The sequence below is a fragment of the Lotus japonicus genome, chromosome 2 (genome assembly GCF_012489685.1).
Source record: "Lotus japonicus ecotype B-129 chromosome 2, LjGifu_v1.2".
NCBI lineage: Eukaryota > Viridiplantae > Streptophyta > Magnoliopsida > Fabales > Fabaceae > Lotus > Lotus japonicus.
Window position 1 is genome coordinate 79537145 of NC_080042.1, and position 27794 is coordinate 79564938.

Sequence of the window (27794 nt, forward strand, 5' to 3'; positions counted from 1 at the left end):
ACAAGTTAGAATTAATAAGGGCATCATTGGAAAAAAAAATTAATATAGCTCAAACTTTCATTTGGTTCTTATAAAAAGGACCAAGATTTTTCTTCTCTTTCATGCTTATAAATAGGACCGGAGGGAGTATAAACGAACTGGACTCATCTACTTGTAGGAGTACTAAACTTGAAAAGAGAGCCAGAAGGAACACTGTTCCTAAGAAAGCTCTCAATCCTGGCCGTTCAATTATTTTTTTAGCGGCCCCACTTGCTTATATTGATTTTTGACCATTGATCATTGGTGGATGTATTTGGGCTGGCCTAAGAAAGGAAGCCCAATAGTTTCACGGAGCTTACCCCTCTCTACCTGACGTCATTCTTTCGTTGAAGATGGAGATGATGAATGGGAATAGTGTTGGTTTGGTCTTCTCTTCCTGTCATGATGTTTGCTTTTCGTCATTTGTTTATGGGTTAGGTTGATAGTAGCTGATGTGTGTAAGTCAGTGGGTAGATTTTTGAAGGAGAAGAGTACCATCTTTGATTTGAATGGGGTATTCGAATTTTCTCTTTTGAGGATTAGGTTAGATGATGAGTTGAGTGTAGCAGATATTGGAAGTACTGACTATCTGTCTTCTGATGATCGGTGCTGTTGATTTTGTCATTCTCCCTTGTGGTTCTTTGATCGTTTGTTCTGAGTGTTATAGATTTCATCATACTGACGTAATTTGAGTCAATCGAGTGTGGGTTAGGCGGAGACTGCCCTGGATGTGATTTGGACTAGGGTTAAGTTTTGAATGAACATGGGGGAATAGTGCCCTCCAATTGTCAGAAAGAGAGAAAAATGAGAAGGAGTTCCTGTTTGGTCTTCTGCTGAAGCTTCTATAGATGTGGTATTCAATTTGATCACGGTGACGAAGAAGATGGTGGAAGTTGAAGGACGAAATTTCACTGTTTACGTTTCGTATGATCATAAGGTGACGAAGAAGGACCAGATTCAGAAGCCAAGATGATGAGAGATCACGTCAGTTCAGTACAAGTGCAGCAGGTTCATTCCCTTTACGCAATTCATCACTTTCCCGATAAATTCCCCTGTCATATATTAGTGATCGTAGTTTGCTTAATTACCCCTTTGGCTGCTACATTTGATGCAGTTGGCAGTTTTGGTGAGCACAATGTGGCATTGTCTTCCTATATTCGGGGGAAGACACTTTCCTTCTTGCTGCTCCATGTTTTTCTGCTGCTGGTACTTTGTGAGAGGTAAACCATTGGTTTCAACTGCCACTAGGAAATTGAATTTTTTTATTTTTCTCTGATTTATAATTTTTTTTATGAATGACCTGTGAGTGATTCTTAGGAGTATGTAAAGATAACTGGTAGATGAATAAATCGCTAGGTATATTATTTTTTTGCTTATGTATGAGTTTATGAAATGCTACATTCAAGATTTTTGGTTGTCACAATATGATATTCAGTTGGTTTGACACAGACACTTACGATTATCCACCACATCTTGATGCTCACTTGGTATTAATCATTCCTTTATTTGTGCAAGAGTAACACTGCTATGCAATTGAACCAGCCTTTGTGTATAGATTTTTTACTAGGAAGTCAAATGTGCACGAGTTTCACTGCTCTGTTGTATGGGAAGTTTAAATCAATTGCAGAATTAGTTTTCGTTCCAGTCCAAGCTTTTTGATTTAGGGTGCCATCTGCTCTCCTTTAGTGACAAGGTAACAATTTAAATGCTTTTTGAATTATGAGTTTCTTTATAGGTGAATAATACTCTATTTCTAGCAAAACAATTAGGGTGTTTACAATTGAATTTGCGTCCTTTGAATTCTATAAGCAATTAAAGGATGTATCAAATTTTTTACATATGCTAAGCTTTGGCTTCTTTACACCATCGTTGCTATTCCGTTGTGATTTTTCAGCAAAAGTCTCTTCTACTTGGTCTAAAATAAACATTTTATGTTTCCCTTTCTCTTCATTTTAGATATGTAAGTGGCTCATATGATTCTGGCAAAGTGGCAATGTCTTCCTCTTATTGACTAAAGAGATTTCAAAGCACGAATCTTCGAAAATAGTATAGAGGGTTCATCGTTGAGGCTTTTCTATCTTGCACTTTCAGTTTTTGGTAACTCTTCCTCCAAAATTGGTAACTTTTCCTTTTCAGTTTTGGTAAATTTGCAATTTTAGCATTTTTAACTTTGCCTACACTTCATATTTTCAAAATTGGATTTGTCACTTATTACAGATTACAGGTTTGTTTATAAATCTTGATAAATACAATATTTTATTTGCTTTGTGTTGTACCCTTTTAAGTTTTTGATATCATTTGTACCTATTTTTGTTTGAATGATGGGTTGCTTTGTTCAAATCTGGTGCCAAAAGAGGCCTAATTACAAATTCTAACGAATTATATTATTATGTTGTTCTTTAAAAACTCTTTGTTTGTGCTGGGATCACATTAATTTGAGCCCTATGTCAGTGGTGTATTAGTTGAGTGTGCAACTACTGTAAGTTGATACCTCTGATATTCTCCAATCATATTAGCAGTTTCAGTTTAAAAGTTGTTTTTTGTGAACAATATCTCTTATTATGTGTGGTGAACATTTGATTGAAATTTAATGCTTTGTTTTATAATAGCTTTTGATTAATGATATAATTGAGACCATGTCATGTGAAATGTGATATTTCTCTTTTGTCAAATGCACCTGCTGCCAAGCTAACATTGAGCAGTTTGATTCTTCGGAGAATCATAAGCTAGAGTCAAATTGAACAGTGCTTTTGCTTTCAATAGAGTGGAAAGAAATGGGATCCAAGAAGGTGGAAGGAAGTCCTCCACAAGCTATGGAATTGAAGAAATGGGTGTATTGATTCAGTACAAGTTGATGCTCATGAGAGTTCAAATTATCTCACTGTTTACAAGTAATTTACGAGGTGACCTTTATGTTTCCAAGTCCCTCTATAAATGCCTATATAGGCATATTTGTTTTTGCCTTTCAGACTGTACATCACATATCACTACTCACTTGAAGTAACTTCGAAATTATAGAGCCCTTTGAGTGTTTTTGCTGGCGTAAAAATGTACCAATCAACCCTATTTATTTTCTTGAGTATTTATGTGTTTTTTAGTCATGGTAAATGGGGTATTCTCAAGACTACTATACATGATATCTTGTGTTTTTATAATATTGGGATATAGTTTTAATGTTATCAAACTCTAATGTGATCTAGCAATAGATGGTTTGTTCAAGCGTTTATATTTTGATAGAAAGGTTATGTTGCTTGATAGGAAACAGATAAAAGAAAACAAAATGGCATGAAAGGAACTTTTCAACCTCTCAAATAATTCTCTTTGCTTTGAAATTTCTTTGATGCTTCAGAATTAGGGTGCAGATAAGCATGCTACTAATTCTTTGAAATTTCGCAGAGACCAAACAAGGCCCTCGTGAGGATGCTATTACTTCAAGCTCCAAATAACCGTGTATTAAGATTAATGTTGTTGAGGAGGGTACTATTGAGGAAGATCTTTGTTCAAGTGGATGCACTACACCAAAGGCTAAAGAGTTCAGAATTCCGAAGGTATTAACATATCCACCAGCTCCAAAGAAGAGAATAGTAATGCTCAATAAGAATATGTTGAAATTAAGATGAAATTTATAATTCTTATACATTCAAGTGCTTGAGCTTTAGTCACTAGATTACTCTAAATTTTCTAACATGGACGTTTAATCTTCTTGATGTGTTAATTAGGTATTTGTGCAATAAATGGAGAAGCAAATTATGTAAGGTTACAAATTTAAAAAAATGGTAAATCCACTTCTTCAACTTTTCTCTTTGAAAAACATGTAGGAGATAAGGGTACGACGAGACATCGCATGTGAATTGAATTTTTTTGCTTAAGTTTTCAAATTTTTATACTGCTAATCAAGTCATTGTTTTGATTTTCAAAATGCTCATTTTATTCATGTGTGATAACCTCATTCTTTCCATGATATCAGCTTGGAACTCTATTGTGTGTGGGACTAGGATGTGCTCTTCAAGTGTGATAGTCGTATTAATTTTCTGTGTTCAAACAGTAGCTTTCAATTTTTCAGTTTTCTTCCAGCTTTGATTTGGATTTTATCTTAAAAGACTTTTCTCTTATGTGTGGTTAAGCCTTAATTGGAGTATAAATTGTTTGTTTATTGGCAGAAGCTGTGTTTTTTTTAATGAAAATTGATGATGTGAAGCTAACTATGAATGGGAACTGATGAATGTTATAGTGAACAATGGACGAATCATTTTGTTGCTTAAATGTGTAAGTCTTATTCTTTTCACTTTCTCTTGGTCATCCTATATTACCAGTGCATTCAAGAGGTAAAGGAATATCATGGGTTGTGCAGAACGCTGGAAACAAAGAGAAGTGGTTGGATGAAGGCCTTTTTGCTTTGCCATGGAATGACATGATTGAAAAAACTAGGAGATTTTGCTTGAATTGAATGAACCTACTGAGAAAAATGCAAGTTTCTACTTATGTAAACATGATTTGTTTTTTATATTTCTATTCCTTTTGTTGTCCACGTTGGAAAAGTTTTTCTTGGTCACAACTACCTTGTTTACACAGTTAAAATTTAATGTGGTGAACTGTTTATGCTTTGTCTGAAAGACTTCTGAAGTGGATTAATAGATCCAAAAGTATAATTTCACAGTGGTGTTAGCTTGACATGGGCTCAAGATGCAAGTTCATTGTTTTATGCTATGTTAGATGAAAGCAATGACCTGACATGTAAAATTGTTGTTGGCTATACATTTTTATTAGTTTTTGGGGTTGGAGGAAGGGAATGGATTTTAGCTTAAGATAGTATCATAAGTTAAACTTTAATGTGGTTTTATGGCAGGGTTCTTTGTAAAAATACTTGGATATGATCCTGTGGATGATTTTGCAGTTTTAAAGAAAGATATTCCAACTATTGTGTGGACATAACAAGCACAAAAGATGGCAAGTTTATAACTGCGAACTCGAACTCAAGGACTTCATTGGAGAAAGGAAGTAGACAAAATGAAAAGGGCCAACTCTTTTTTGTGGGTTTGTGAGTGTGTCGCCATTTTGCTGAGAAAAATTGGTGTGAGTACTGCATCAGAGGGAGATTTGGGATATTTCAATAAAGGTTCCCCTTGGAGCAGTTCCTACCGGTTTTATGTACTTATCGTTTACTTATGTTTGTTTCTGGTTAGATAGTTATTTTCACCAACCACATGTACTTTAGCTGGTAATTTTAGAAGTGGTTAGGTTACATTCTATATGAATTATTGATTCCTTTTCGATATTTTTTTTGCATTCCATGGATTTTGTGATCCTCCTCTTTCATACATCTTTTTTTATTAACAAGACTTTATCATTTAGTTTCTAAGAAGGGAAGCCCCTATATATGTGTCACACTTTATCATTTAGTTTTTGGATAGTGAAAGTTATAAACTATGGCTGGTTGAATCAGATTAAACCACACAAGGCATATCTTTGGAAGAAGTTAGATATTTTCCACCTAATCGATCGAACTGAGTGTCTATAGCCTTCATACATACAACCAGCCATATCCTCAGTCTTCTTTTCTTTTGGAATATAACTACCAATTATTTTCATGTGCCCTATGGCATGAATACTCCAACCCTACTTGATCTATCTGCTATAACAATGTTACAAATTCAAGTGGGTGACTACTATCTTTGAAACCCCAAAATCTCATGGCCAACAAGTTGAGTTTTGCATACAAAAAATAAGTCTTCTTCGAATAAGATTTCTTTCCATAGCGGTATACTTAAACACATGGATAAATTAGGTAGAAAAACTGAAAGAAACTGACTAAAATGTAAATTACCAGAAGCAAAGTAATGAAATCTAACTGATGAAATATAAATCTACACTGAAAATATTTGGGAGTTTTAAGTAAAAGCAACATAATCTTCTAGGATGACAACTAATTGTCATTGCGGCAAGCAAGACACATAAGGTGAAGTAGACACAAAAGCTAAAACTAAATATGGCCATAAAAATCAGAACTGATAACACAGATTTCCTTCTAAAAGTCTGCTTATGAATTTGTCTATATGTAACTCTAGAGATGAAGAAAGTTAGCTTCATTGATTTTTCTATATGTATGTGTTTACATACTTTTGGTCATGGTATTTTCTACATGTCATGATATTTTAGAGTTGATATTATTTAGCTTTTGAATTTAATATGAAGTGAAAGTTAGTTTTTTCTTCGAATGTTAGCCGAAGTGGCAGGACTAATTTAACGTAGGGGATCAAAAGGGTTAAGTGTGAATGGTACAGGGTTCGAAACTTGTGGATGAAACACTGTTACAAATAGATTTATTAAGAGTATATTTTTTATTCACTTTGAAGATTGAAATATATTTCTTATTATATGTCATAGTATTTTAGAGTTGATATTATTTAGCTTTGGAATTCAATATAAAGTGAAAGTTAGGTTTTTCTTCGAATGTTAGCCGAAGTGATAGGACTAATTTGACGTAGGGGATCAAAAGGGTTAAGTGTGAATGGTGCAGGGTTCGAAGCTTGTGGATGAATTATGTATTAACATTATTTGATAACTAGGATATTTCTAAAAAAAATTAAGATAGTTGTTTTACTTGAATGTTGTGATGGTCCACTTATTTCATGTGGATTGAGTGGAGCATATTTTTTTCATTTGTCCTAATTGTGTAGAGTTTTTTTTTTTATGAAACTTATGCTTTTTGGGGTAAGTATGTTAATTTTTTTTGGTTAACTAGAAATTGGCTATGTGAGCCAATTAATTTTCTGAAACTCTGGGCGGCCCAATATTTTTTGTTGAATGAGGAAATATAATTTTTTGTTAAATGTTAGGGCAGGTCTATGATCTTTGTTTTTCTTTTCTCAGAGACATGAATTTGTCATCATAAAATTAATTTTCTTATTCTCTCCCTTTTAGTTAGGATTCACTTTCTCCCCTTCCCTTTTCAGCCTTCCATTGTTTGTGATCTGAGCTTTGTTTCGTTTCCTGTTCAACAATGGACAAACTTGTGTTCATCCAACTTTGTGCAGCAGTTAGGCTTCGCATTAGCGTCGTTGTTGCTGCTAATTGCCGAACATGGAGAAGAGACGTTCAACTATATCTCTTTGTATATCTTCTATCATGTGACAAGTATGTATTTGAGAGATTTTATTTTCTAATATCTTCTTCTTTGTGCATCCAGGTAAGATATTTACTTATTTGACTTATCAGTGCATATAATATACTAATTAGTAGTACAAAAGTAACACTAATCATGATTTTCATGTACCCACCCCCAACTGCTCTCAAAGGTAATCATACTTGGAAGTAGATTACATGACTAGCGTGGGGTAATTTTCTTGTGTAAGTAGGTCAATTGCTTGAGTCAGTTTGTACAATAAGGAAATTAGTACTTTCTGTGTTTTTTTATGCGTATTTGACACTGAAGTTTCTTTCTGAATATATGTATATTGTTGACCATACCCTGTTGTAAAGAGATTTTCATCATTTTCACTCTGAGGCTTCATATATTTATTACGGAAACTAACATTGTAATTGTGTTCAAGTTATTTTGACAGATAAATGAAAATACAACTTTTGTTATACATATTAATGTTTCTAATTAGTCGTTGATGTCTATGTTTCGGTTAAGCCATATTTTGTGTTGTGATTAGTAAAAGTTACAATAATTGATATGTGATTTGAATAGATGGAGTTATATAAATTGATTAAATAAATATGATAAATTGAGGAACTGCTCGTCCGTGCATTGCACGGAGCCGGGTTAAATTCCTAGTGTTTCTCATTAAACTCTTTTTCTTTGGTAGATAAACATTGACCCTTTAAAAAAAATTGCAGTTAGAGCGTCTCTCATGGTGAGATTTTATTTTGGAATTTAACTCACTTTTTGTGGGTCTAGACTGCCATATAGGATTTAAGACACTCTCATAAGGTCCCCATGCACATTTCACTCTAGTGGTTGTGATCTTATTTTACTTTTGACTGGATCCACGATACCTAATATATTTATTACTCCCTCCGGTCCTATTTATAAGCATGAAAGAGAAGAAAAATCTTGGTCATTTTTATAAGAATCAAATGAATGTTTGAGCCATATTAATTAATTTTTTCCAATGATGCCCTTATTAATTCTAACTTGTAAATTGTGTCTCATTAATTATTCTCTCTCTTTTCCACTTTCCAACACTAATAACAAAGGGTAATTTTGGAAGTTCATTTTAATTTAAGACAAATTTAATGCATTTTATCTAGTTTAACTACATTTCTTAAACTGTGTGAATTTTTTTTTGTTGCTTATAAATAGGACCGGAGGGAGTATTTATTTCTCTCCTTATTTTTCACTTGGTTCTGGTATTGAAGGAGAGAAAAAAAAAATTATTTTATTTAAGATCCCAAATTTTAGAGTATCTAAGCTAAGGCAGAGATCTTATCAAAAGCTAAAATCTCATGTCATGTAGGATAGCTCCAATGGTGAGATCTAATAAGATCCGGATTTTATTTTAAGATCCTCAAATAAGGACTTCATTTGAGATGTTCTTATTAGATAGACAAAAAGGATAAAACGAAGAAAAACACAAATACAAAACACCCGAGACAACTAAGCACGGAGAAAATTGGAGGGTCCTAAACTAGGATAAAGTCATGGTCTTTATGAGCTTCGACCTTGGTTAGAAAATTCGCACACGCCCCCTTCCTTTGAGAATGAGCGACTTGAACCTTCTGATGTCTATCAAGCAGGTCCCTAATATTAACAATGAGGATTACAGGCACATGAAAGTCAGTAGGTGGAGTCTAGATCAGAGACACGACGATAAAGGAATCTAAGTAGCTAATGACATTTTTGTATCTCCGATCTCAAGCCATGTGCAAGCCATGAAAAATGGCGCAAAACTCCATATGAAGAATATCATCCTCACCAACAACTCTCTTGAAGCCAATGATCCACTCCTCAATGTTGTTGGGAAGGCAATCACCAAAGTCAGCCCCACGCATGGAACCACCCGCACTACCGCAACAATTGATTGCAATATCATCATCCGGAGGTGAGATCCAAGAGATGAGCCTCTCGTTGTGGTTTGATGTTGCAACTGGCCAAGCTACCTAGCAGCTCTGCTTCAAGGTGAAAATTACTGTCAGCACTAAGTTGTCCGAAAAATATCGCTACTCAAAATAGAAGATAGACAATGATAAAAATAGATATAGAGAGAAAATGTACGTGGAGTGTGCGTACCGTTTAAGTGTTTACATGTCATAACTATTATTTATTCATCTTTTCAATGTTTTTCTTTTTGTAATGTTGGAAAGAGTTTTATATTCTCCAAATGATGAATTCATTGGCATATTATCCTGTGTTGAGAGTGTTTTATATTTGGCATACAAATTCAAATTCAAGTATCGAACTCACGTAAATGTGTTTTCTAATTTCAATTCAAATTTAAATAAAAATCTATTTAACTACTACTAGTCTTTAAAAAAACTATTACTACAAAAAATTAGTATTATATTCTTAAAAAAAATCATGAGCCTTTGATTGGATGGATATTAATATTATACATATCTTAACTTCATGGCTGAGATTTCACAAATTAATGAAATTTTGGTCTAGATAAATGTTTTATGTGGTTGGATAATCGTTTAATGTGGAAAATTGCCTTCTGGCTTTAGCTCTCGTTGTTGGCAAAACCAATAAAAATTGATTAAAAAACCTCTTACGGGTTAATAAGGGTGCATTCTTTAGAACATGTGTTGAGATTGGTCTTATTAGATTAGTTATTCCGAAAATTTGGATTTGGGGACAATGTTACAATTTTGTTAAACTTAAATTAGATGACAATTTTTGTGAGATGAGAGTTGGAGGGGTTGTCCATGATGAGGTGGTGCTTGGTGAAAGGGTTTTTATGGTTTCGTTTCAGGCCATGGAGGTCCATTGGTAGCAAAGCTTATGAGTGTGAAATCTGCGGGAGAAGAGAGTTAAAGATTCTTTAATGTGAAAATGATTGTTTGAAAATAATCTCATTGAATAATGATAGAATCAGCTTAAGTTTCACCATTTTTAGCAATTTTCTTCACGTGATAATGAGCCCATTGAACCGAGACTCAAATTGGGTGTGATATGAATTTGTGTATTTCCATGAAAGGATGGTTGAAATGTGCAAGTGGTAGTTTGAAGAGGAAAGACTTAACTTTGGATATGATTTTTGCCAAAGCAAGTAACTAAGTTTGAAGTTAGAGCAATATAATTTAACGATAATGACTTTGTCAAACTTGAAAAGAGAGTCAAACTATCTTATTATCACTAACGTATCAATGTATCATGATTTGAATTGAATTGAATCGATTGATGATTAGATTAGCTCGTAGCAGTTAATAGTTAGTAGTAACTTGCCTAGTTAATTAGTTGGAATCAGTTGGTTATGTTAGTTGAATGCTAGCTATGCTTCACTTGTATGATGAGGAGTAACTTAACTGATGAGATGTTCATCTCTCTCTCCCTTCCACTCTATCTCCCATCTCTCCCATTCTGATTTCAGTTTCAAATATAGTATCAGCCTATCAGGAGAATAATCCCTCTGCTTTTGCACTTCACCTTCATCCTTTATTTTTCTCATCACCATGCCAAGATATACTACTCTCACTAGTCACTCCATTACTCTCATAATATGTATGAACTTTGGAGTCTATGAACCTAATTGCTTGGGGTGATGTTCCCATACCATAAACCATAAACTTAATTGCTTTGGTGATGTTCATTTTAAGATTTGGAAACTCAACTGAACATGATCAAAATCTCTGTTCAGATTTATAAAGATCCGCGTGTGCTGAATTGAGCAAGGGTCACTCAGTCACTGTATATTAATAGAAAATAAGATGTACGTAGAAAGGCGCGGCTATGTGCTAACTTGGGATCATATCATTAATATATCAGCAAAATGAAAATGAAAGTAAGATAAATTAACAACACTGTGTACACAACATAGAAATGAGAATGATCCAAAACAAAACTAATTAAGTTATTGCTGCTTGCTCACTGCAGGCCTTATTTTTGCTGAATGCCTGCTTCATTCTTTCTCAGTGTACTGACAACATACTTTGCAAAGCGATGTACATCATCATGTATGTACGTTTACTTGGGGCTGGAGAGAGATCTTAAACGGATATAGAAGGCTGAACTTTGAAGTTCAGATCCCACAGCTCAAAATTGCCAGTAACAAAATTGTAATGTGCTCCTTTCAATGCAAGCGTTTTGTCTAGAACTCTTTCTTTCACAAATGGATAAGTCAATAGGTTTCCTAGTGAGACATTCACAGCTTCCTACACAGGAGTGAACAAGCAAAATATTAGATTACAAAGCAGAATAACAATTTATAAAAGACTAAATCCAATACCAATGAATTTAAGCTCTCTTTGCTCACATAGGTTATGTATATTGATGCACCATATAGCTGAGCATTAAACAAATTAAACCCACAAAATAAAATGTTTTTCCCATGACCTTGTGTTATAAGGTTAAAGTGTCAGTTACTTGCCTTCTCACAGTTAGTACACTGTTCTGAGAAACTTAAGCTGCCTGTATCCGTTTTAACCTTGGACTTTGCTGGGTTGCATATTTGGACCCATTGCTCTATGAAGTCACTGTAAGATCACGGAGGAAGGAAGTGATTTTTAAAATGATAAGCAGAAGAATACAGTTCATGAAAATCACTATATAATATTATAATATTGATAAGTGGAATCTGTATACAAGAGTCCATTGACTAAGTAGCTAGCACTACACTTTAAAATAGTAAAGACAGGGGAGCATTAAAATAGTAGTAAATAGTTCACTAATTGCTCTGTATTATTATATGCTGGGAAAAAGACTAATTAATTTGTTAATTCTGGGTATATGCCCAAAGCAACATCTCTGAAAAGGTTGTTCCTCTTGATTTGTTAAGATTTCCTGTTGTCTCCAATGAGGTGGAACAAACAGGAAAGAATTAATGTTGTTTATGACTTTATATTCACTAATCACTATTATTAATAAATGTGAATGATGAATCTGAAGAACATTGTGGTGAAAAGGGGATCTGTGAATCACCTACATACTTGGAAGTCCTGAAAAGCTATCATGATAGTGTAAATTAATTTTCATCATATGCTCTTTCAGTACTTGTCCTTTTGGCAAAATTGTTGATCCCTTTATCAACTTTTAATAGATCTAAACAGTAATAATAAGGTAGACTTACCTTGCAGGGGTCCCATCGTCTGGGATAGACATGAGCCCCTTTATTCCTCCACAGCAGCTATGTCCAATAACTACAATATTCTCCACCTGTAAGGCATATCCTAAAGAAGATGAAAAAAAAGCAGAAAAATGCTATTGTAGTTCCAAACAAAAGGCGTTTGCTTCATTATGCGACTACCACCACTCATTTAGCCAATCTCTTCAAATTATGAGGAATATATATGAACCAATTTTAAATTAGATGTTAGAAAATGTTTTCCAGTCATTTGAGCTGCTTTATTATTCATACTCAAATTAAAAAACAAATTACCTTCTGAATTCTCATGAATGAAAGTTTGTATATTGATAAATTAAAATTAATGTGTTGAATATGATGGTAGATAATGAAAAAAATTCATAGTTAGGTCTAGCTTAATTAAACTCTTTTTTTTCTTTTCTTTTTTTCTCTTTTTTGATACGATAATTAAACTCATTTCCATGGTAATGTTTTGTCTATTAAAATATGAGTTTAATTTTGATGCACCGACGGTGTAAAGTTTTTTTACACCGTCAACCAATCAGATTTCAATGATGTGACATGTCAATTAAAGAAATTAAATGAAAAGAGAGATTTTCCCACATCCTTAAAATCTGATTGGTATACTTTATTTCTTATGGATAAACGAGTGAGCATACGTAATTTATATTCCTAATGATTATAGGGGGGATGTATGGTGGATAGAAGGGTAGGTGTTGGGTTAATTTATGATTTTTTCTTTCCACCGAAACTTTTATAGAATAATTTTTAATATTGTAAAAGATTTTTACACAATCAACAAATTAAATTTTAAATATTAAAAAATTATTATTTTTAATTTAATTAGTTGATGCGGTACATCCCTAAAATCTAATCCTAATTAATTTAACTATATATTAAATATTAGTTAATAAAATAACATAATTTTATCTTCAACTTTTGAAACAATGAATAGATAAGAATACAATCATTTTTTGAAAAAAAAAATACACCAAAAAAAAGAGAAAAAGGATGATGCACCGACGGTGCAAAGTTTTTTTACACTGTCAACCAATCAGGTTTCAAGGATGTGCCACGTTAATTAAGGAAATTGAATTCAAAGAGAGATTTTCTCATATCTTTGAAATCTGATTAGTTAACGATGTAAAAAAACTTTACATCGTCGGTACATAGAAATTAAACTAAAAAAAGAAAGCAGTGGGAATTAACTTGTGGTAAAATGCTTGATCATTCTTTGCTTTTATGAGCGATGTGCATTCATTTAAAAAATCCTTAAGCTTTTTGGTTTCATTTCCGTGAATGAATAGTACTAGAGTTTTGATGAAATAGAATAGCTATGCAACATGAGTTGCGTGTGGATCCCAATAAATGATGATGCAAAACATAACAAATGGTCTCTCCACCACCAAACTTTCTCCCTTTCCACGTGATCCACTATATACAGAGCATTATTATAGGAAATTTTATGGTTGAGAAACTATGAAAAAAAGAGAGAGCATATTGAGCCACAATTTACCTTTAAATGCAGTACTGCATATTCAATGGCCGCCCCTGCTCCCGAATACTTTGTCTGCAATAATAAAAGGTTCAGTCAAACTTTTGTACGTGTTTGAAACCCCAGAAGGATGATGACTTCGAACAAATTTTATAGACTTTTTGCTCATTTCAAGAAAAATAAACCTTGTCAAATGGTGGAACCATGTTGGCGATGTTGCGGACCATGAAGGCTTCACCCGGTTGAAAATTCAGAATATGGGATGGGCAAACTCTTGAGTCTGAACATGCAAATACCAAAAACTGCCATGTGTCCAATACACCAATATAGTAATGGTTAGTGGCAATATTTTAATATGAACATTGAGCGTAATCTTAATAGACCATTATAGTTCAAATATTATAAAATTGCTACGAAGATAATTTTAAAACATATACCAAAAGTCCTAGATGCTTTAATTATAAGATAAAAAAATACTAGTATGACAGATCATATAGTAGTAATGTTAAGAAACATGGAAAGACTAATGTCTCTATAAGGAAGTCCAAGATGCCTTAATTATAAAATCACAAAAAAACTAGTAGGACAGATCATACGGTAGCAAGTAATGTTAAGAAGCATTGAAAACCTAATGTCTAAAGAAGATATCGTTTTTTTCAAAAGGTTGTGTGTTAGGTTTTTATTGTCTATGCGAGTATTATATATGTGGACGATTTTTAAATACCTATATATATATATGATCAATCTATATCCTTATGGTGGAATTTATAGCCGAACTTACATAAACTTTTTTGTCAAAATTCAAAGATATATGAAATTTAAACTCAAAGGTTTGTCAAATGATACTTACAACATGTGAGAAAATTTTCTAAGAGTGTTATCAACAACACACAAATACATAAGAAAATTAAGAGTAAGCATGCACACTCAGCTGACTTCTTAGCAGATAAGATATTATTCATCGAAAAAAAAAAAACATGGAAAGACCATGAACAGTAATTAAACGATTCAGGGCCCATTTTTACATGCGCATGGTATGTAACTAACATAAATAGTTGATTAGGATTAGTTCACAGTTTTGAACAAAAAAAAAAAAAATTAGTTCACAGTTAGACTGACATGAACATGTGGATTAAATTAAACAATAATGGGGACAGAAGACTTTATTATCAATCTGAAAATAGTTGTTCCCTGCATAATTTTGGTTTTTTAATCAGAGCTTAATCAAATTCAATCATTTCATCACAAACCAATAATCCACCCAACAATGTGGGGGGAAATGAATTAACTAAACAGTGGATATGGCTGACCTTTGGGCTCTGGCCTTTGGCAAGTTCACCGTACAGATCTGGATTCTTCCTGAAAAGATATCACAAAACAAAACCAACAACAATGATAACCGGTCTCAGTAAAACTGTAAATTCCATTGCCATACCAGTTATCAATCATTTTTTAAGCTATAAGACAAAAAAAAAAACCAAAACATGTGAAAAGAAGAAAAGAAGCTTCCTAATTGTGTCTTCCTAGGTAGAAATTAAGACAAGGGAAGGTGAAAAGGTTGTTAACGTACTCAAATTTCTCGCTCTTGAATTGGACGAACCCGGTTCGGATCCTCTCATCCGGGTTGAACGGCTTCGAACCGGCGTCTTCTAACTCCGCCGTGAGGTCCTTGATCTTTGCGGCGGCGACCGCCCCGAGGTCAGCTTTCTCGCTGCAGGAAAAACAGAAAACGGTTATTCACATTGCACGGAAACCAACGCGTAGACGAGGTGCGAGTGGGGCCCACGTGACCAATACGACATCGTACAACAGCAGCAGCGTTTTTTTCTGAATCACCGCAGGTAGCAGCGATTGATTTTGTTACCTGAGAAGCTTGGTCAGCGATGCGATTGCTTCATCGTATGATTCTCCTGCCATTTCTTCCTTCTGTTTTCATCCAAATTAGTGAAATGATTAATCATGATGAATCAAAGAGTGAGATTCAGAAACAGTGAAATTAAATTGAATAGTGTTGCATGATCTGAATCTTGTGGAGGAAGCAGAGAAGAAGGTGGAATTTGAATCTATACGAACCTGTTTTTGTTTGTTGTTTGTTTAGGTTTCCTGTGTGTGTGTGATCGAGATTGATTGGGCGTAAAAAGGGTGAAGCAGATGATTGTGTTTATATAGAGGGAGACTGTGTGACTGAGTTTTGACGCGGTAAATAAATCCTATAGACCACAAAGGGGAACAAGGACTCAGCGTTTAGGGTGCCACTTAACGCGCTTCTATAGAAAATTATTTCATTACAATTTTTTATTGTTCTATATAAAATGAGGAAGAGAACAAAAATATATGATGTGTGCATAGGGATGTACAAATGATATGAAATTAATATAAAAAAGATAAGGCTTCCAGGATTATTTCAGTTTCGACCTACCTTGGAAGAATATTTTTATATTTGAGTCCAGGATCAGATGACATTAAGAATTGACAGACTTCATTGTTGTTTTTCGGAAATTAATTATTCTATAATGGTCATTACTATTATTAGTAAACGGTCACAATAAAATGAAATCATTCTTGTTTTCGTAACGTATATTTATATTCCATTTATTAGCAGCTGATAATTTACAAGAAAATTTCAAAACGATTTCGTCCCCCAATTTCTTGCCGACACTAAATATCTATAATTTGTGGCAGATAAATGGAGTAAATTGAAATAAATAAATTACTGCAAAAACTGTCACAGATTGCAAATGCCTGAGTGTCTAACAAGAAAATATAGTGGTATACAAATCATTTGATAGTCCTTCAACAAAAGCTAAATGAATGTCTAATTACGTTTAGATTTTTTAAACATATTTTATCTAGTTATTTTAGTACTATATCCAGTTATTTTATGATTATATTAGTTATAGTTATGATGGTTTTTATTTCTTTCATAATTAGACTAGATTTTTAACCTTTTTGTTGCTTATTTTTCTGGTATAAGTTGTAATTCTTTTTCCAATTAATGATATCAGAATTGAGTATTGCTTTATAATTTTGATTCTCTAACCTAGCCGTACTGACTTTGATAGGAAGCATCATTTTATCAATTGGTACCAGAATTAACAATGACTATTATTATCCAACAATATCCCTCCTCTAACCTATTACTCAACACAATCCTCACATCAAAGGAAGAAATCAAACACACAACTCTTTCTCAATCACTATTAATTTAATCAAAGGCTTAAAGGTTACAATCTAAAGTTTATAAAATAATTTCAATAAATTAATTAAAATTTTTAATATGTGCATTTTCTTATTTTTCTAAAGTAGTATACCAAGCCAATTAGTGCTGTAAAATAATGTAAAGAATAAACAACTGTGTAAGATAAGATTTGTTAATCACCTGCTGCTTCAGCTGCGTTTATGGGGGTTAATTAGAGCATTATTGAATTAGAAAACTGTAGAAAGTGGAATCTGGTGGGTGGGGTTTTATTGTCCCCAAAATAATAAGCGTGGTAGATGACGTTCTGGGATGGCGGGTGTGATGAGGAATTGACTTTTTCTTTTTGTTCGTGAATGAATAGATGCTCACTGAAGTAATAGTTTATTGGGAAGGTTGACTTAATGAAACGAAAACAAGCAATACCATAAGAGATCAGTGGGACAATTAGCATGCGATTAGCCATTTCGATGCTTCAATGGGCAATAAAATTCATTCTAGTCATAGCAACTGAAAATGTTTTTGAACCATAGGGCACATTTGGTAAACTGTATTAGGCATGATAGTATAAAGCTTATACAATATATTATGAATTTATTCATTGTTTAGTGCTCATATTGTATTGTATAAGTTTATACATCAATCTCCTCTTATACATCAAAATGATGAATTATTTAATCCACCATATAGATGATGGATAAGGCATGATAAAAGTACAATGCATAAACTACTTCAATATATTGAATCAACTGCCATCACAATACCCTCCACCACCACCGTCACTGCCGCCACCACCGTCGTCGGCACCACCACCATTGTCACTGCCACCACAATCACCATCCACCACCACCGCCTCCATCACTACCACCACCACCGTCGCCGCCACCACAACCACCACCATCGCCGCCACCACAACCACCACCATCGCCTCCACCACTACCACCACCTCCACCACTACCACCACCATTGTCGCTGTCACCACAACCACCCTCCACCACCACCGTCTCCACCACTATCGCCACCACCACTACCACAACCACCATCGCCGCCACCACAAGCACCCTCCACCACCACCGCCTCCACCACTACCACCACCACTACCGCCGCCACCACCACCTTCGCCGCCATCCACCACCAACATGCTCTAGTCATCGTTATCGTCACTACCACCACCCTCTACCATCACCGCCATCACCACCACCACTATCGCCGCCGCCACCACTATGCTCCACCACTACCACGTCGTTGATACCTTCATACAACTATTGTCGTCACCCTCACTCTCCACCACCACCGCCACCAACACCACCATCCACCACCACATTCACCACCATTGCCACTACTGTCGTTGTCGCCACCACCATCCACCACTAGTGCCACCATCATCACCTTCCAATATCACCACTACCATACCACCAGTGTCGTCACCAAATTATACAGTGTATGATCAAACCTTGTATAATATTAAATTTTATCAGACCTTATCCTATCAGACCTAATACAACCAGGTCTTATATTATCAAGTCTTATACTATACAGCGTACCAAACGTGCCCCTACGTGTTGAATATTGAAATGTTTTTAAAGTCAATGACAATGAGCTTTGTAATTTTGTTACTAAACCGTTCTCACAATTTCAACTACATTGTATATATGAATTTTAAATGTTTCTTTAAAAGTTTGTCTATTAAGGATTAAACTTTTAAGAATTTGAATTGTAATTTTTTATCATTGCGATTGATACCAATTGAGTATCATCAATAAAAGTTTTGTTTTGTTACAACATCATTAGAGTTTGAAAATTATTTATTAATAAGTATAAATAATTTCTATCCATCTATCTAACTTAAATTCATATGTTACTGCATCATAATTTAATTAAAGATATATATATAATTGAGATATCAACATAATTAATGAGAATAGTTTAAGAGAGGTCTACCTCTTGTAACTTTCACACACAGATAGATATATATATATATATATATATATATATATTGTTTAATCTTTTACTCTTTTATCTAATGTGAGACTTATTTATTCACACTAGTACCGCAACACTCGCACTTCAAGTGTAAATTTTTTTTGTCTGGACTTATACTCAACAAAACTCAAGATGTCGTTTTGAGACTTGTGCTCCTTCGTCTAAGTCACAAACACCTTAGAACTTACTACTTTGTATGCTCTTTTACTCAAACAGAACCTAAGAAGTCATGTATATGGGCTTGTGCTCCTTTTTGTCTTAGGTTAAGTCTTAAAGACCTAGAGTTTTTTGTTGATCCCATTTTTTTTAGATCATGAGCCTTTAGAGATTATCGGCTAGCTAGTTGTGAAAAAATTAATACAAAATGTTGGAAATTAAAAACATGTAGTAAGAACGTAATTTCCATCATAAGTAGATTAGTTTTTTGGTTGGAATTGTAAATGTCTCCCCAAAAACAATTTATTGGAGACTGTAATCCTCATCTGGACGGCGTTGGGTCTGCAAGCCCAAGCCTGTTTTGCCTTCCTTAACAGCTAAGACATAATTAGACACGAGAAACTCCATCATCATCTTTTATCAAAAATGTCAATTTTTGCTCCAAGTAGCTACTTGATTCTCGTTAATTTCTTAATTCAATAATTCAATTTAATGGGTCTTTTTCTTTTAATATCAATTCAATGGGTCTAACAGTTATAGAAAAAGTTCAAATAATCATAATTTAGTAGTAACATACCGAGACAATCTTGCTTGTACAACAAAGCATCATGCACTTTTTTAATGCCCCAGCCATGACTCACTTAGCACTTCAATACCTCTTCCCCCTGCTGAAGAGACACAATAAAATCAATCATCTCAAATCTCAATGCTCCCAAATTATGTTAGGCACTTGGAAATGTACAATAGAACATGGAGGACTAGACAAACATTCACTGTCAAAAGAGACATAAAATGCATGTCTAGTCTCGCAATTGAAACAAAATTCAAGACACAGTTTACTCAAATGCTAAGACTTGTAATTTGTAATCAGAAATTTCAGCGTGAACTTACTTTGTCTAGCTTCTGTGAATAACGGGTTGCTGAAGGAAATGAGCTAGAGAAAAAATAATAGCTAGTAGACTGTTAGGTTTTCATGAATGAAGATGCATGAAATTGAAGGGTGCGTGGCATATCTATCTACCTATCTACCAAAGGATAAAGAAAGAGAAATGTGATGAGGTCTGGGTGTGTAATGGACACTGCTTCCTTATCTCTATTTTCGGAGCCTATATCTGAGTGATAGTGAAGAAAGTTAGTAACATCTTGGTTTTAAGCCACAAGTAGATGTGACCATACAATTTTCATGCGAACAAAGAAGGTGTTGCATACATAAAATCAAATGTTGATTTTTGCTGAAAAGAAGATTTGTGAATACGATTTGACGCCGATCCTAGTTTGTCATGTTATCGTTTGAATGGTTGATCTAAGTGTAGTCAATTCACAAAGTTTTTTGCATCATTTTTTTTGCAATTTTATTCAGCGTATCCATTTTGGAAATGAACAAACCCGCTGCGGATTGACCTGTGATGGGCTGGGCTGGAGTGACTTTTTGGACTTAGATGGTAAATTAGTAGTTCATATCAAAAAATTTCTTGACAAAAAAAATCATTTTTTTTTTCTATTAGTTTGTGAAATGTTATTATTTTTCTTGAAAATACTTGTATTAATTTATGAACCCCCATTATTATCCTTAAAATGTTTTTGCATTGATTTTTAAAAAAGCCTTTCTTTTTAGAAAATGACTTTGCATTGGGTGAGAAACAATAAGTATTAAGGTATAAAATATGTGTACCTCAAAGGTGTCTCTCATTCTCGTACGTATATCTGAGCTATAAATCTGAATAGAATCATGTATATAAGAGATACAATCAATTAACAATTATATCAAATTATGATAACTGATAAGTGTTACCATAAGTATTATTCTCAATTCTCACAAATGTGATGAACCTCTCTATTTATGTAATGAGCACATGTCTTATTATTTTACAAAACTCAACATATTCTCTCTTTTCATTTTCAGTTTGGCATTCTCTATTCTATAACCAAACATAGAATAAGCGACAATACTTTATGTCCAATGCTATCTCATTTATCGATTGAAATTTATGTGAATTCCATATTTTTAGTTGAACATGTTTGAGTTTTACCGAATCAATATAAGAGCGTGTTAAAAATAATATTGGAAAGAGAGTACACTTTGTCTTGGAATAATATGGTATGATAATTATATTTTATTTTTTTAGTTTAACTTTACCAAAATAATCTCCTATATTTTTTTCCCCTTCAATATGTAAAAGTTTCATCTCATGGCAATTAGCAAAGAGCTTAATTTTGATCCACTATTTTGAAGATCATCTTTCAAGCCTTCGCCCCCCAGTGGCCAAAGCCTTCTCTATGTTTCATACTCAAGTTTATCTTAGTTAGGTGTGGGCCAGAAGCACACCGAGAGGGTTATTTTAAAAAATAAAAAAGAAAATTGAGGAGGAATTTTCATGAAAGAAAATATGGATATTGATCATCCTTACCAGGTAAGATATTGGCAATCTGAATTTTTTTGCAAATAGTGTCTGTTGCATGAGTTGATTTTACTTTATTTTTACTTTTTTCTGTTAAAGAGTGGCTTCATATTGAATTCTGCAGCTCATAAAGGGATTACCAAAAGGAGCACTATCTGTAAAGTGTAAAATTATGTGGTTGATGTAAAAAGAAGCTCCTTTCGCTGTATAGATTGTATACCTTTTTTGAAATTTATACAACTGATTGTTCAACTATTGATCTCCCAGATGTTCAAACAGTTCAATGAAGAACAGGATGCAAGTAACATGAAGGTAAAGCAGCACATTTTTCTGGTTGATTGTAATTATGTAACATGTAAGAAATCTCTTGATTCCTGTAGTTTCTGTGGCAGATTAGAAATAATGAATCAGCAGAAAGCAGAGTTCAAAGGTATAACCAATGACTATATTGTTCAAATTCTGCATGTTCTGTTTCTTACTTACTTCATAATTTTAGGCTGAGTAGGGAAACTATGAATGAATGTTCTAAAATTCTTATAACATTCTGATATCTGTACAGATGTGTTATTAGAAATTTGGAATACAATTTTAATTTTTCCCCCTTTTGATTGGGATGCAGCTTAAGGGTCACTGAAGAGGAAACAGCTAGGGTTTCATCATGTCAATTAGGAGATTTGAGTAGTAGGTTGTGCCACTGCTCACTGAATTATTTAAAACCAGTTGCTGTTAAGGAAGCCTATCGACGCTTCTTAGATAATAAAGTAACTCAGTCCTCACCTTCCCCTGCACTCTGCTTTGTGAAGACAGTGCCTCAAGATACACAAAATTCTCATATTACAGCTTTTAATTCAGGAGATGGATCCTCGACGTCAGATAATGAATCAACTTCATCAAATACCGTTCGGGATGTACATATTGTAAGAACCACTATTTCATGTATGAACATTACACTGAACATCAAAATTGTCTCTATTAATTAGCCCCACTATACATGACCATTGCAGACTATTTATGCTTAACAGCTATTCGTTTCATATTTTCCAGTCAATGCGATTGATGGAGGATTTTCTTGATCTTGCTAAGGAAAATACAGAAAAGGATCTGGAAACTTGTGGTATACTTGGTGCCTTCCTTGTAAGAATCATTTTAAAATAATAACTTATTGCCTTTGGCTGTCCTGTTAAATTTTCTTGTGATTTTGAAGGCCATAGACAGAGATATTAGTTTTATCAGATTATGGCATTATTTTCAGAAAATTTCCACAAAATGGGTAATGTGTCATACCACTACCTTCTGCATGATTCCTCCTTCTTTGGATCTTTCGATAGGTTTGAAATAAATGAGACAACTAAAATCTCTCTACCTTCCTCTCTCATATGTTACATTCACCATGTTTACTTCTACTTCTGTTTTTAATGCTGGTAGGATGCTTATTCACTTTCTATCTTGTACAGTTGCGTTTAACTATATGTCATTGTTTTTTTAGAGATTTAAATCTGCTAGAGTAGTCTTTTGTGGTAAAGAAATGAAGAATCTGATCTGCTAAATTGCTTTACAGAATTTGAAATTGATATGTCATTATGTCCTTAAATTATCCAGGAGAAGGGAACCCTCTATATGACTACTCTAATCATACCAAAGCAGGAATCAGCTTCTAATTCTGTTAGTATTCGGATTGTGCTACATTGTTTTTAGTTTGGTTTTACATTATTTTAGCACATATGCTTGTTAAAAAAAAATTAGCACATGTTTTGTAGAGGGCATGATTTTATTACTGCTTGTTGCTAACTTGCTGCACTGTATTACAGTGTCAAGCTACAAATGAGGAGGAAGTTTTCAAAATCCTAAATGAAAGATCACTTTATCCTGTAGGATGGATCCATGTATGTCTTCTTATTCTTTTGCTATGTTAATTAAGATTAGGGGGTTTTGCTGGTTGGCCTTGATTCAGAGAACTTTATAAATCAATTCTGTTAAGGTTGGGTAGGTGAGGCTTAGGATAAAAATTCATCAACCCAAATAAACCTATCTTAGCAATGATTGGGTTCATCTTGGTTGGGCTAAAAGTAGTGTCATGTTGAGGATGAAACCTGAAAATGACATTTAGAATAAAATACTAATTAGATTCACTGTGTCAGGTCAGGTTGAGATATTAAAACTGACCATCCAACTTTTTTATTTTGGATTGTCCTGAAGTAAGCTTAGTAGGAAATGGGTGCCAAGGTCAATAGGCCCAAATCACTTGAAAATCTAGTAAATTAGTGGTAGCAACATTGTCCAGACTTAGTGTTTTAACTTTTAAGCATACTGAGAGCCTCTATCCATTAAAACCATGAAATGCTTATACCTTTCTTCTTTGGTACTGTTTTCTTTGATCAAAATAAACATCATTATTATCATCTTAGATTGCATTAGAGCCCAAATTAGCCCAAACAAAAGAGTGAAAAGACCATATCCCTCATTTATCCCAAGTTAGTCTGCATGGGCTCAGCAACAGTAGTTCCTCCAGGTTTGACTTCTCTAACCTTTCTCTTTTTCTAAAAAATTTTAGACACATCCTTCTCAGAGTTGTTTCATGTCATCGGTGGATCTGCATACTCAACACTCATACCAGGTGATTGATCCACGTATATATTGCTATTACTGACATTTTTCTTGTAAAAAGCATTTATCAGCATGTTAAGTATTAACACCCTTATGAATCAATGTTGCTTAAGAATTTATCTTGTGAATTAAATCTAAATTTTCACTTGCACCAAGGTCGCCATTATGATTTTGGTGGCAGCCTGCGATAGGGACAACCTTCACGATTTTGGTGGCAGCCTGCAATAGCGACCATTTTAGTTAGGGATAAAAAAAATCACTATATGTGGTGATATATGCATATTTAATTCTTTTTTGATAAAGTTGATGATTAAAGTTTAAGTTTAATCACACTTTTGAGCCCTATACTTTTGTCAATGCGTGATTTTGGTCCTTGTACTTTCAATGGTACAAATCAAGTCCTTGTACTTTCAAAATTAAACAAGTTCGATCCCACTGTTATCATCCAATACATAATGGAGTTTACTGACGTAGAGGGTGTATATCTTACATGGCAAGTGACTAGGATAATCAATGTCATCCTAGTCAGTTGCCACATCAGATATACATCTTCAATGCGAACAAACTGTTTGTAATAATAATAATAATCAACCTAACTATTCAAATTAGCATGTTGACTTGAAACATATTCTAATTATTCTATTTTTCCTTTTGTAGACCAAGTTTGAACTTACAGTTGAGTGTTATTTTTTCAGATGATGATTCCTGAGGCGTTTGCTATTGTTTTGGCACCAACTGATACCTCAAGGTCTACTACTAGTCTTTAATTTCATGATATGGACAAATTCTCACCTATTCCTGCAATTGCCTTTGCACTTTTATACTAACTGTTGTCTTTCACCTTAAATTTGGATATCTACCAATTCTACTACTAAGCATTCTTGTGTTTTTCTATCTTTTTTAAATAATTATTTACACTTATCTAGTTACATATTTGGGCAAAAAAGGGGGGCTGTATGAATGCGAGACATTTCAAATTAAACCAATTTATATGTTCCTTTGGATATGATTAGTAATAGGAACCTGTTATAGATCTAGTAGATCTAGAATGCTAAAGCACTTGCGCTAGCTTCTGTTTAACCACAATATAAGTCTATTTCTAAATACTGCAGTCATGCAATTTAAGAAAGAGTCACTCTCCATGTATTCACTAAGTTAATTTATCGGTTATGTTATGATTTATGGTCTTATACAGTTGGTTATATATTGCAAAAGAATTAGATTTGGATCCCCTACAGTTAGGGTAATCTCGCATTCATGCACTCAATTATTTGAGCCATCCTATATCAAAGATCAAATGGCTCACATTCTGAGTTACTAATGCAAGTTAATGTGAATTGTCAAATCAACATTGACGACTAAAAGTAATTGTTTGCATGAATGCTAGATTTCCCTGACTATAGGGAATCCAAATTCGAAAATTTTATGTATGCTAAGAATTCTTAGCATATGCTGATAAAAGTATCTGGTTACTCAAATTTACTAATTTCCTCCAGGAGCTGTGGACTATTTCGCCTAACAGACCCTGATGGAATGGAGATTCTGAAAAATTGCCAGGAGAAAGGATTCCATCCACACAAAGAACCAGATAATGGGAACCCTGTGTATGAACACTGCTCCAATGTGTACAAAAACTCCAATCTAAGGTTTGAAATCTTTGATTTACGCTAAAATTCACTTTGATAACAGCATACTCTATCCTATGGCAAATATATGAGTGTAATTACAGTAAGCATGTCGTAGGTAGTAGTTACTCATCGGAAAGAATAATGTTGTACAGTTGTTGTATTGTTTGGTTTAATCAATGCAATGTAATAAATACGTTTGGTTCATCACTTCCTCAAGGAAGTTCATATTTATTTTGGATGCTGTAACTATGGATAGCACGATCTGTAGTCTAATTTGTAGACATTTAGGAGGCGTTTGTTAGAGGGTTATAAAATACATTCCCGGGAATGTGATGTGTGGGAAAGTAGATATCCACGTTTGGTAGGAGATTACAAAAATATATACCCAAGTATGATATATTCCCGGGTAAATTATTTGCACATGTTACCATGGTGGTCCATTCCCAAGCTTGAGGGTGGGTATATCAAAGATACCCAGGCATGATGAGATCGTGGGATTGAATTTTGTACTATAAAGTTCCATTTTGACCCTTTAATATGTTTTAATACCCACGTTTTATCCAGCAACCATTCCACATCCATTTCTGGTTTTTTTTAGTTGCATGTTGTTGCCTCCATTTGCATCTTCTACTTCAGTGATTTAAGGCAAATGTAGTCTAGTGAAAAATATTTTGAAAAAGGGATAAGTTGTTTGTGACTTTTCATTTTGAGTTAATTAATAAAAAGATGCTACTGTTATAAAGTTTTTTTTGTTACAACTATTTTTTTTTAACTCTTGTTACAACTATTGTTATAAAGCTGTTTGTGCATTTTTAATGCTTACATTGAAAAAAAAAATTAAACGTATTTTTTATTTAGAAATTTCATATTTTTAATACTTACATTGAAAAATATTAAACGTATTTAAACATTATATATAATAAGGACAATTTAGGAATTACATCATATATTTGCATTCCTAACGAAATGTATGTTTTAATTATTTTTAAAAATATAAAAAAGATTCCCGGGAATTAAATTTGTTACCAAACACATTTTTTGAAGATTCCTGATAATAATATTCCCATCTTAATATTCCTGGGAATAGAGATTCCTGGGTATCATTTTTCAATCCATGTAACAAACGCCCCCTTACATACAAGAGGCGCAACCTGTTATTTATCCATGAGAACTTGATGAGAAAGAAATAATGCAAACTCTCTCCACGAGAGAGTGGTGATTGCTGCTTCTCTCTTCATTTATGCTGCAGTTGGGTGGAACCGCCAACGATTTGGACAGGTCATTCAGATTTATTATGTCTCTAGATGAAGTGGTTGAAGATAAAATCCTTAAATGAATGACTAGAATAAGAGTACTAAAAAAATGCAATTATTGTAGGCTAAAATAAATGCATGTACACTTTGTTGGTTTCTCACGCAACCTTGTTTCAATCCTGATTAGATTCCATTCAATAATTCCTTAGAAGTTCCTCTTGCGGAATGAACGTGTAAAATAGTTGGTATATTTCTTCACCTTTTAAAAGCAATTTTAGGTAAACTACTTAATTAAATTAAATGCTTATAATAATAAGCTCGTATTATATAAGTTTTTATTCATAAGTTTATTTAAATTTTTTATCAAAATATATATATAAAAACACTTATTCATAAATTAATATGAGAATTATGAAAATGAACTCAACAAAATTTCTAAATAGTTCATAAGAGGTTATGCCATAAAATAAGCTTTTTCCATAAAGAGTATACTTGAATTCACATTTGAACCGCGTTAAATCACTTCTCTTTCCAACCTTTCTCATAATCATTTCTATTTCTCTTGCAATGGATTTTCTGTAGCGTCCTCATGAGATTAATATCTTGGCCTACTATCAACGAACTAAGTGGCAGCTAGAAGTTGGTCAATATCTTTTTGGTGCTTGCTGTGGTACCTTACTTCAGGTGAAGGTATGGTACCCTAAATGAGTTAGCATAGTAATAAAGACTAATGTATCAAAATTGAACCAAAGCAAATGAAATTAGAATGGCTAATCCTCACGATTGCTCGTAGATTTACGAAGGAACGCCAAAAGCG

The 27794-nt window shown here is 33.7% G+C and overlaps 2 protein-coding genes and 2 long non-coding RNA genes across 14 annotated transcripts; 2 read left to right on the forward strand and 2 right to left on the reverse strand.

Annotated features, from left to right (window-relative positions):
• The first annotated feature begins 146 nt into the window (after nt 1-146).
• Nucleotides 147-5321, forward strand: LOC130740008 (uncharacterized). 8 transcript variants are annotated; one of them, XR_009020033.1, is made up of 6 exons: nt 147-1026; nt 1133-2921; nt 3415-3566; nt 3738-3794; nt 4179-4284; nt 4865-5321. It is a non-coding gene; the product is annotated as an uncharacterized LOC130740008 (long non-coding RNA). The 8 variants fall into 8 exon arrangements; XR_009020031.1 differs by lacking the exon at nt 4865-5321 and adding an exon at nt 4370-4631; XR_009020034.1 differs by lacking the exons at nt 4179-4284; nt 4865-5321 and adding an exon at nt 4332-4631 and having other exon boundaries at nt 1133-2136; nt 2782-2921.
• Nucleotides 5322-10913: 5592 nt separating this feature from the next.
• Nucleotides 10914-15992, reverse strand: LOC130740009 (carbonic anhydrase 2-like). Of its 2 annotated transcripts, none has more exons than XM_057592493.1 (9): nt 15832-15992; nt 15623-15684; nt 15329-15469; nt 15069-15117; nt 13944-14060; nt 13780-13833; nt 12249-12334; nt 11550-11655; nt 10914-11334 (listed from the first exon to the last, which is right to left on the reverse strand). In XM_057592493.1, exons 2-9 carry the CDS (start codon nt 15673-15675, stop codon nt 11170-11172), a joined length of 771 nt encoding a protein of 256 aa, XP_057448476.1. In that variant the 5' UTR covers nt 15676-15684; nt 15832-15992; the 3' UTR covers nt 10914-11169. The 2 variants fall into 2 exon arrangements, with proteins under 2 accessions (XP_057448476.1, XP_057448477.1); XM_057592494.1 differs by having other exon boundaries at nt 10914-11330; nt 11546-11655.
• A 680-nt stretch (nt 15993-16672) lies between these two features.
• Nucleotides 16673-20335, reverse strand: LOC130740010 (uncharacterized). Its single transcript, XR_009020035.1, has 3 exons — nt 19985-20335; nt 19671-19761; nt 16673-18407 (listed from the first exon to the last, which is right to left on the reverse strand). It is a non-coding gene; the product is annotated as an uncharacterized LOC130740010 (long non-coding RNA).
• Nucleotides 20336-21275: 940 nt separating this feature from the next.
• Nucleotides 21276-25928, forward strand: LOC130740011 (AMSH-like ubiquitin thioesterase 2). 3 transcript variants are annotated; one of them, XM_057592496.1, is made up of 10 exons: nt 21278-21504; nt 21617-21804; nt 21885-21922; nt 22112-22409; nt 22537-22626; nt 23092-23154; nt 23301-23375; nt 24044-24106; nt 24792-24844; nt 25593-25928. In XM_057592496.1, exons 2-10 carry the CDS (start codon nt 21760-21762, stop codon nt 25765-25767), a joined length of 900 nt encoding a protein of 299 aa, XP_057448479.1. In that variant the 5' UTR covers nt 21278-21504; nt 21617-21759; the 3' UTR covers nt 25768-25928. The 3 variants fall into 3 exon arrangements, with proteins under 3 accessions (XP_057448480.1, XP_057448479.1, XP_057448478.1); XM_057592495.1 differs by having other exon boundaries at nt 21760-21804; XM_057592497.1 differs by lacking the exon at nt 23092-23154 and having other exon boundaries at nt 21276-21504; nt 21760-21804.
• The last annotated feature ends 1866 nt before the right edge of the window (nt 25929-27794 follow it).